At 36.9% G+C, this 11,127-nt stretch overlaps 1 protein-coding gene across 1 annotated transcript in view; it reads right to left on the bottom strand.

Annotated features, from left to right (window-relative positions):
- The window catches only part of abcg4a (ATP-binding cassette, sub-family G (WHITE), member 4a), a 28,669-nt gene extending 18,290 nt beyond the window's left edge, over window positions 1–10,379 (bottom strand). The window contains exons 1-2 of the mRNA XM_084414748.1: window positions 9,843–10,379; window positions 7,048–7,285 (exon numbers count right to left, since the gene is read on the bottom strand). Of these exons, the coding sequence (XP_084270874.1) occupies window positions 7,048–7,276 (229 nt within the window). The 5' untranslated portion in view covers window positions 7,277–7,285; window positions 9,843–10,379. The remainder of the gene's footprint in view (window positions 1–7,047; window positions 7,286–9,842) is intronic.
- Window positions 10,380–11,127: the final 748 nt, after the last annotated feature.

An 11,127-nucleotide genomic window follows, 5' to 3' on the forward strand; every position in this document is an offset into this window, starting at 1 on the left:
GTTACACCACCAAGTATGGTGACACAAAATAAAACGTGGCGCTTTTCTAAGTGGGTAAAAAGGATAACTATAATGTATGGGGGAATAGCACTTGGGAGCACTTCGACTCGGCGCAGTAATATCATCACTCCTGAAAAATCCTCTCCCTCTCACTTCTGTCATTAGAACCAACGTGACTTTTTACTGCGCCGAGTCGAAGTGCTCCCAAGTGCTATTCCGCCATACATTATAGTTATCCTTTTTACCCGCTTAGAAAAGCGCCACGTTTTATTTTGTGTCACCATACTTGGTCGTGTAACTACTCGTGTAACTGTATTTAAATAGGGAAAACGTGGAGGTGTTTGGTCGCTTCTAACTTCATCTCTGTTTGGATCCTAATGAATGAACTGGGCTAAGCTAAGTGCTATCAAAGTGTCGCCGCGCGCCAGAGCGATTGATTGCACGCACTGAGACGAGAGAGGTATGCATCAACTCGTCTTAGTTAAGGGAATAACATAGTTTAATATGAAAAAAACGGTGGAGTGTTCCTTTAAAGCCCAACTTTTTCAAAAAGTCCAGTCTGTGCTCTAATTGGTCATCTGGACCAGACTGTTGGTCAAATGCTTATAGCGTGTGTCAGAAATGTAACACCCTTTAACATAATCAAGTTTCAGCTCCGGAGGCTTTGTGAGCAGCTAAAAACTGTATTATACCTATGGTAACAATGGTGTCAGTAAAGTCCATTCCAGCTCTCCAGTGAAAAAAACAGTATTTCCTCAACATAGCAAATTCACTCACCCAACTGTTCTTTGAGGGCGGACCAAAGCAGCCAGTAGGCATTATGCAAATCTGTAGTCACAGAATGTGTAGTCACAGAAATAATGGCAGGACTACAAACGAGGCATTTTTAGACAAGTATTTTCTGTTGGAGAAATTAACTCCCTTTACTGTGGACTTTGTGCTTTGTACCTTTGCAGATCGTTTGCATGCACAAACAGCTATATCACACACTGAAGGAAAGGTAAAAAAAAATAGCATAACAGGTTCCTTTTAAAATTACCACCCTCAAGCAAGAGCACAGAATCTAATATTCTGCATTAGAACAAGCTAGAAAACAGTTTGAAGGTGGAAAAAGGATATGTTGAATTCAAATTGAATGAAATATCTGGTGCATTACAAGAATGCATTTGGGTTAATTAGCTGCTATTTAAGCACAGAGACAGACCCCTCAATGTAAGAAATATGACTGTGAAATTCATAGTAATTAACTGGCAGCAAGTGACAAGTAACTTACTGTAAAATAAAAGCACAGTTATTAGCTATTTACAAGCAACCTATACTGTAAAATAAAAGCAGTTATTAACTGGCAGCTATTGACATGTAACTTATCATAAAATCTTCAAAGTAATTAACTGGCAACAATTGTCAAGTAACTTACTGTAGAAAAAATAACCGTATTTTTGCTGTTTTCATTTACAGTAGCAACCGTGTTACTGTGCAGTATTGAAGCTTTACAGCAATACTGAAGCTAGTCACTGGAGATGTTAAGTCTTTCCTTGATAACACTTTAAATCATGGTGCTATGATCATTAGACAGAAATTCATAAACATAAATAATCATAAAAATAAACACCACTATGTACCCATGACATAATGCACTAGTCAAAAGTTGAACACACTATCTCATTCAAGTGAATGTGAGGGTTGGTTCAAACTTCTGGCTTGTACTGTCCATGTTCTACAACAGCAACATTAGAAATAACACGGTTAAATAACACTGAATTGTTAAAAAACTGAATTGATAAAATGACAGGAAAACATAATTCAGATATCATTCAATATAATTGTAATGTATTCTGTTTTGGTTTGGTTCATTTGCCCTGTCATTATTTGTTGATTTTGGCTGCAGCTGAAATCGCATACTTCCCTATAGGCGAAAAACAGTGACAAAAGAAGTATGGCCGAATTCACAGTACTCATAAAAGAGTAGGCAAAATGTACCCGGATGGCCTACTTCTTCCGGCGAGATTCTGAAGTGTGCATACGATGGACATTTTACTATCCCGTGAGGCCACGGGAGAGGATTTGTGAATGGCAGTGAAGCGACATAACTGACGCTGGTAGGTCACGTGATAAGGGCAACATGGCGAATGTAGTATTTCTGGATTACATTCATACTACACACACTCATACTTTATGGAACTTCAAATGTACTGTAGAACACACAAGAATCAATTATGTAATTGATTATACAATCAGTAATATTTTAAAGAATGCTAATAATCAAAAAGTAGTCATTTGTAGTCATCACGGTAGCCATTGACTTCCATAGAATGGAAAAAAAAAATACTATGGAAGTCAATGGCTACTGTCAACTGTTTGATTACAGTACTCGCTTCATTGCTGCAATTTTTGAGTGAATACACAGTATTCTACAGTGAACTTGTATACAGTAATTTCCTGTGCACAAACACAGTAAATTACTCTAGATTTCACATGTGTTTTTTACAGTGCTGGAGATGTAGTATATTCACAGAGCAGATTTGTGACTATTCTGCATTACTCATAACTCTAACTAATTTGCACTGGTATTGTATAACATATATGGCAGCCATGCATGCTAGTTCCCACAGGTTCAAAGCAACCATCCAAAATTCAGAATGTTTATGACTCGACATGTTCTAAAAGCAGTGAAAGAGGAGGAATAGAACAAGGGATAAGAAATTGCAGGAAGATAAGAGAAGATAAAACATGACAGGTGATCAGGAGTCCAGAGGAAAAGACAAAGTGGAGAGAGAGGGGCCAGAGGTAATACAGAAAAGCAAAAACAACAGAGACCGATCAATAAAGATGAGAGGCTATGGAGAGGGAAGAGGCAGCATGACATCTAGGAGGAGGGTTAAATGGCAGGAAAGCCACATAGCTTCTATTCATCAATCAGAAATAAAACCATCAGCCTGCACATAACTATTAATCTATTCGCTCTGCCTTTACTCGCATACATTATCATTCAAGGCTCAGGGAAGTACTTATAGAGGAACAATTCTGTATGACCTTCACAAAATTCCACATGGACTGCACAGCAATGAAAAGGTGAGAAAAACAACAAGGTAAACCTGAATGAACATGTATCTAACATGCAAGCAAATACATTTGCCTTTGCAGAATTTTTTTAATTTACCAGTTTGAAAATGCATAATGCATAAACATTTCTGAATTTTAATGCATATAAATGTCCATGCCGGCTGTGGCTGTTTTATACTGTCCTGTTTGGATTAATTTGCTCAAAGGTGACAGTAAAGACTTTTACAATGTTATAAAAAATGTCTATTTTTAAATAAATGCTGTTTTGAACTTTCTATTCATCAAAAAATCCTGAATAAAATATGATCACAGTTTCCTTAAAAATATTAAGCTACACAACTAATAATAATAAATGCTTCTTAAACACCAAATAAGCATATTATTATGATTTCTGAAGGATGATGTGACACTAAAGACTGAACTAATAGTTGCAGAATTATTATTTTTAATATATAAAAAATAAAATAAAAAATATTGAATGGAGAAAACATTTAATTTTTCCACCCATCTCATATTTTTTTCATCAATATGCTCCGTAATTTTAAAATGCTCCATAATTTTATTAAAATAGAAAAGTTATTTTAAATTGTAATAATATTTCACAAAAACTAATTATATACTGTAAATACAGTTATTGACCAATTATATCTCATTTCCAAGATTATTTGAAATGGTTGGATAAGGTTATCAAATTTGCTAAGACTTAAATATTTTTCAGCATGAAATGATACATCTAAACCTGCTGATACAGAAATTGCACATGAAAGAGCTTGTTTCTCAACAGATGGAACAACAGAGGGATTGTATAATGAGGTATGAGGTAATAATGAAAGAATGGCATACTAATGGGTGCTAATTCAGAAGAAAACATAATGTGGCACACCATTCAAACATACAAGAAACAGAGTCTCAGGAGCGACCGGCTATCAATGTTATAGAGATCACCACTCTATGATTCACCATCTTCCATTTAGTAAGGGCACATGTGTGCAGGAGACCTTATGATACATCTGTCGTGTACATGTGCTTGGTTTGTGCCGTGTGTGTGTGTGTGTGTGTGTGTGTGTGTGTGTGTGTGTGTGTGTGTGTGTGTGTGTGTGTGTGTGTGTGTGTGTGTGTGTGTGTGTGTGTGTGTGTGTGTGTGTGTGTGTGTGTATGCGGTTATGTGTGGGTGGAGCTCAGCATGCTGGTCTGGAGGACATGAATCTATAGGAGCTGCTGTGTGTGCAAAAGCCATCATTCACCAGCATTAAAGGGATAGTTCACCCAAAAATGAAAATGCTGTCCTCATTTACTCACCCTCATGTTGTTCCAAAACTGTATGACTTTCTTTCTTCTGCTGAACACAAAAGAAGATATTTTGAAGAAAGTCGGTAACCAAACGACTGATGGACCCCATTGACTTGAAGTTAATGGGGACCAGCAACTGTTTAATTACCAACCTTCTTTAAAATATCTTCTTTTGTGTTCAGCAGAAGAAAGGAAATCATACAGGTTTGGAACAACATGAGGGTGAGTAAATGATGACAGCATTTTCATTTTTGGGTGAACTATCCCTTTAACGCAGCACTGCAACCACTCCATGAGGATTACTGGCTAAAGTACATGGAGCATAGAAAGAGGGAGAAAGACAGGAGGCAATGAGAGTTATGATATATGTAGTGAAGCTCCATAAGCAGGTACACTGAGCAAGTGTACACAGAGTGTAAATAGCAACAAAAAGTATTTTCTTTGCACTAAGTTCAAATAGCGTTAGATGCTATTTACACTTAAGTGAAAAAGTATTTTCTTTGCACAAGCTATTAGTGGCAGATACTATTTGCACCTCAGTGCAATGTAGTATATTATAAAACAGTATGCAGTAATAACAACATATTTAATGTATATGACTATATTTATTATAAATCAATAAATGGGTGCTGCTTTTTTGGGACATTACTTGTACTTGACATTACCTCTCCTACACCTACTCCAAATCCTGCCCCTTAAACACTATATTCCCACTATTAAATACCTGTTAGGCACTTTATTACTACTTTTCGAATATTGTCTTAATTCTTTTTTTTTAAATAAAGGCCTCTATGAGCTGATATGCGATGGGAAAAGGGAGAAGAATGAGTTCAGCCAAAGCTTATGCAACCCGCCTCACACTCCATGCTACTCATTCTGTCATCAGTGTGATATCATTTGTCATTTTGTCTGGCTCAATCAGACAATGGTGGGTGGAGTTAGTGTAAATAGCTTCTGCCAACAAGGTGGGCTATTTGCATTGGTGTAAATAGACACTCCGCACACATGAATTATATACATTTAATAAGCTATTTAATTAAACCTACTTATTCCTTTTGTGTAATTGTGCAATTGTCTTTTTTTTCGTAAAGCATAATGTATGAATTATATTTAAATTATAAAATTATAAATTATAAAAATTATAAAATATTTATACAGAAAATGGTCTATATATATTAAACAAAATCTACTTTTTATATACTACTTAATGCACTCAACATGTTTCGAGGAAGTTTCATAAAGATGAAATGAGAGATAGTACAGTGAGAATATACCATGATATAAAGATAAAATTCATAATTCCATGAACCCTTTTCCAGCCCTGCGAATAACATACACACAAAGCTCAAACTAACAATTTCTATTTGTTTAAGAGCATTTAAAAGCACAAAACATTTCTCCTTTTATCTAAGCTCTCCATATACCTTCTTAAGACTGCCAGTTTTATCTCTTATCTTATCTCACGAGCTACACAGAATGTCAGATAAACCTATCCAGTCTGATATGTCCATCAAAAACCAGCCTATGCTGCAGAGCAAAAAAAAAGTACAATCAATCATTGCAACCAGATTAAAAAAAAATGGGCGGTGTAGAAGAAGATTGTCCTTATCAATAAAGTGTGTGTGAGCGTTCACGTGTGTGGGCTGAGCTCATCCCGGGCAGGTTTAGCTAGGCTAGGCAGCAGACAGCTGAGCAGTGTGCCGTCTAGGGAAGTGAATTATTTACTATATCTAAAGTCTGCTGAGAACAGCACTCCACAGCCCAGGACACAGGGTGGAGTGTGTGTGTGAGGGGCTAATAGTATTACGTCCATGTATATGTGTGTTTGTGTGTCGTGAGTTTGGAGTGATAAGGGATTATATAAAGCTATTCTGTCCATATCACAAAACAAACCCCAACTGGGTCATCATGACACCGACGCACCAACTCACCAAGTAGGCTAAATAAGACGACATGAAAAATTAATTTGAGTTTAAATAATTGTATGATCTTGCCAGTACATTAAATAAAAGCTTCCACTTAAAAAAAACAAAAAAAAAAACAGTGCAACAATATTACAGTAAAATCCTTTTCATTTTTACTACAGTTGATTACTGAGACACAATATGGCACAAGTTCGAAAGAGTTTGAATCTGCGGTGTGAAAGTAGGTTTCAGTACTAAGATGAGATGATGTTGGCATGAGATCTGACAACAGCGATCGACCAATCATATTTGAGTATTCCAGAAACCATGTAATAAATGTAATTTATTAGCAGTATCTTGAGTTCAGACACAATAAATGTTTAGCACAAGAAAACCAGACAAATAAGTTGTTCATGTCAGCACAGTTTTGTGATTGGTTTGTTGCATAATTACAGTTCCTGTTTCTTGGCTAATATATTATTACATCTGTGTATATGTAGCTTATCATATCTGGAAAGGTTGTCATTGGTTGGGAGAGATAAACACAGTAAATCACATGAGCACTTTTGTACTCATGGGCAATAAAAGGAAAATAACTGTCAGCGTCTTGATTTCGGACACAATAAAAAAAAAAATCTCAAAGGTAACATGTATAACCCACTAATACTACCAGAAAAACAAACTATAATCACTCATTTTGAGTTATTTAGAGTTATTTTCATCCAAGTTTAAGCTTCATCTTACAGTAATCACCACCACATAAGCTTCATCTTGAAGATTCATGCAATACCTCGCCTCCTCCAACAGGGGCCCTCACGGATGGTGTAGGAAAGCTCTGTAAACTCCAAGTCCACCGCTGAACGCCGAGGCAGGTGAGAAAACCTCTGTGCCTCAGTGATGTGGTTCTCCACCTTCTTCAGGTGGGTCAGCATGGCAGCATCTTGAGGGGCTCCTCCCGCACGCTTAGTCTCCTCCATGGGAATGGACACTGACCCCGGCTCTGAGGACTTCGCAGCCATACCAAGAGCCTGGGAAATGTGGGAGAATGCAATGATGAAAAAAATGTTACAATGTATAAATATGGAACATTTATACTGACACAGAATCATAAAATCATACTACTGATTCTGCAATCAAATCTACCTCAATGCAATCACCTCACACATACACACACTTATGCAGAGGAGAAAATGTCTTTGATGAGTTGTGTGTACATTCACACTCCTATTTGAGTCTATTGATACTACTGTATGTGAGGTTGGGCTGAAGAGAAAAAAAGAGGAACAGAAAGGTAACAAAATCATTCTGTCTTTTAAAAAGAAACATGAATTAATCATGGTGGTCATCATTCTGAATAAACATTCACTCATTCCAACCACATTATGGTTTAATGAAGTGTTTTCGGTTAGAATAGTTGAATGGCATTTGGGTGCTAACTATATTATCCTGAGGCCATCTAGAAAGATATTTTGAGCATAAATCTGTGACAGAGGAAGCATCTGCTCAGACATGAGGGTTATGCACTTGGAGACAGTTTCAGTTTAGAGTAATTACCCTTGAAGCCTGTGGAATTTGATGCCAGCAACTGAAGCTTTGATGGAAACCTTTTTTTTCAGTTTTGCGTGGGCAGCTCTCAACGAACAAGCTGACAAGAATTACAACTGACCACTGGGTTGAGCATCTCTCTCTATTTCAAATTAGTATTTCTGTACCTTTCAATAGTAATGAAGAACTTTCCTGAGCATAATCCGTTCTATTTTTATGAATATTTAGATAAATGAACAGAATTTTTAAAGAATTATCCTCTATAAAAATGAAAGCTCTTACAGATTTAGTAGGATTCTCACGTTTTCCTGCTGGATGTGGAAGGCTGAGGTTGTAATTCCAGAAAGAACTGTTATGATGAGTAAGGATCTGATTACAGCCTGACAACAGTATAGTGCTGATTCATATGAACTTTCTGAACGACATAGAATATGAAAATTCTACACACAGGATTTGCTATCTACATGTTAGGATTTGCTATCTTCGTGGGGGTATCTTCGTCTCTCTATTGACAATGATTTTTATACTGTACAAACCGATATTCTATCTCTACTTTTTCAAATAAGCATCATTTAGTGTGTTTATTAATTAATTTCCCTCGTAGGGACTGGGACAATTGGTCCCAACAATGTATTAGTCCACAGCATACAAGAATTGCATTACTCAGAATGCAGTAAACAAGTGCCTTTCTGCGAAAAAATCAGACTTTTAAATATAGTCATATCAGCATTCAATTAAAAATCACCACCAGATTCAATGACACTGACATTGTAAAACTGAGCTACAGAGGTACAAACAGTACTGACAGCAATGAGAACGTGGAATCCAATGAGTTATTGTATTTCACGTCAATATAGAAAGCACTTAGGCTGCAGAAGCATCTAAACCAGTTCCGGGTGCTGTGCTTGATAAAACCCTGCCTCTCTAAAGAACCAATGTTTTCAATGTTGCCATCCAGCAAATGATACTGTTAAAGTGCTTGTCAATATGGTATCTTCCATTAAAAAGCGCTCAGTTTATTTTCCATTATGTCTAAAGGCACAAGACAAGAGGCTGGAGAATCGAACAAAACTACATTTCAAAACTGATCCAAGACTGCTCTGGAGCTTTACATGTATTGGACCCTCTTGACACAGGTTTTCATTAAATAAAATCATTCCATCACTGCTGAGGCTGGATGAAATACATGCACACCAACAGGGGGACAAAAAACCTTCAAAATCTGTAAATTCACCCAATCCATCTTCCTCACAGACAGACCTGCACTTGATCCTCTTCATATTGAAGTGATTCATCTTCAAAAGAGTGGTCCTGAACACTTTATTTAAAATATTTCCAATTTAATATATGCAGCCTAATTTGGAATTCTGGTCTTTACTGGTTTAAGATGGTCCCACAGCCTGGCCAAACTGGTGTTAAGCAGGATTAACAAATTAATTCAAAACCAGACAACAGACCAGTCTGACCAGGTTGACCAAGTGGTATATAGGCATATATAGTAAGGCATAGGCCTAATGATTATGTCACTTATAGGACTCTATTGGCCACAACTTGACTCTCTTTTTCTGGTCAGGAGGCCATGTTTATGAGCACCTCAGAATGGATCAGAATTGTGTACGTCTCTCTTATCTGACACACCCAATTTAGGTCTTGGAGCTTTTACTAATGAGCTGATGATATCAATGAGTTGTATTAAATAAGGAAAACATCCCAAATGTGCAGTGTTGAGGACTTGATTGAGAACCAGTAGTGAAAACCCAGTCTGTCAGAGATAGGTCACTGTCTCCCTTCACTCACTGATGCTCCACTTCCCAAAACAGATATAAGACAGAGCACTCAATAAGCAATTATGAGGGAACAATATTCATTAATAAATAAATGCCAATCACATTCATTGCACATGCACTCAATCTGGTGAATAGAGTCAGGGTTTAGAATAACATGCATCACATACCCTGTCAATGACATCACACGCATGCAAAACACAGGCTAAGAGATCCTCTCCAAGTGTTCACAGACTCAAAATGATATGATACCTACTTTTTTGACGCGTTGAGTGAATCAAACGTCTCTCTGGCAGTGTGTTTCCTTATAAAAATGTCCAATTCATTCCTCTTAGCTCAAGAGAATAGTACACACAGACTTCAGCAACAGGAGCGGCCCCGCACTGGTCCAGCTGAGAGAAAAGATGCTCCGTTACACGCCCGATCCCGCTCACCGGTGACGGCGAGGATGCTCTTCTCCTTCAGAAAACCGCTGAACGTCACATTCATGTCGTTCCTTGAAAATACACCGAGACAATTCCCATCCAAAATAAACATAACAGTTATGAATAATTAAATATATGCAGCATCCTTGTTAAAACAGGAGTTTCATTTCGGACAGCTGACGGAAGGGCAGACATGACTCGATCATTGCGCATAACAGTCATCCAGAATGCGTATGGAGCTGTGCAGAGAGAAGTAGTGCTCGTTCTGCCCGGTCCTCCGGATGCTGCACCGCAGTGTGATATAGCGCGCAGTGGACAGAGGAGCCCTGGCACGCCCGGCGGTCTGTGGTATGGGCGGAACTGCTCTCATCCGAAATAAACCTGTGTTAGCCTACACACTGGAGGACGATTAAAGTAGCAGTGATGGGCTATATTTGGTTACTTACATTATGATGCTTTGCTTGTGTTTGCAGGTATTTCGAAAAAAATCCCGCATTTTAAATTGTTGTGGGTAAATTTATGGTAAAAATCTGGCAGCTGAGTGGTTGCACTTTGCCATAAAAATACAATGATGATGTTACGTGCATTTTGGTGACATTAGCCTATATATTTTTTTACCTGTATGAGGATATAATATTACAACAATATTAAAATATGTAACTAATATCGGCCTAATAAAAATAAAAAAACGCTTCAAGTAGCCTAGCCTACAAAAATAAGAATAGAAAGCATAGCCCTATTTCAAAAATAAAAATTAGGCTAAGTGTAGTGGTTCGCGCAGGGAATTTTGGGAATGCCTATAAACAAAAAGATTCATATTATTTAACTATATTTTAGACTAGTATAGCTAATAGGCCTACGCATTACACAGTTTTTTTTTTATTTTATTTTTTTACTCTTACTTTTACTATTTTTTAACCTTTAATAGGCTACTTATTTAATATGTTACAATGCAATGAACTTATACCGTATGTAGTAATGTAATTTTTACCCATTTTTAAAAATCAATTTTATAATTAAGTCTTACATTGGTTAAATTGATGATATTTTGCAAAGTGGAAATATTTGGATAAAATATAAAATATTTCAAATATAAATACTTTTATAAATCCTTTT

Source organism: Rutilus rutilus (assembly GCF_951802725.1).
Source record: "Rutilus rutilus genome assembly, chromosome: 7".
Classification (NCBI taxonomy): Eukaryota; Metazoa; Chordata; class Actinopteri; order Cypriniformes; family Leuciscidae; genus Rutilus; species Rutilus rutilus.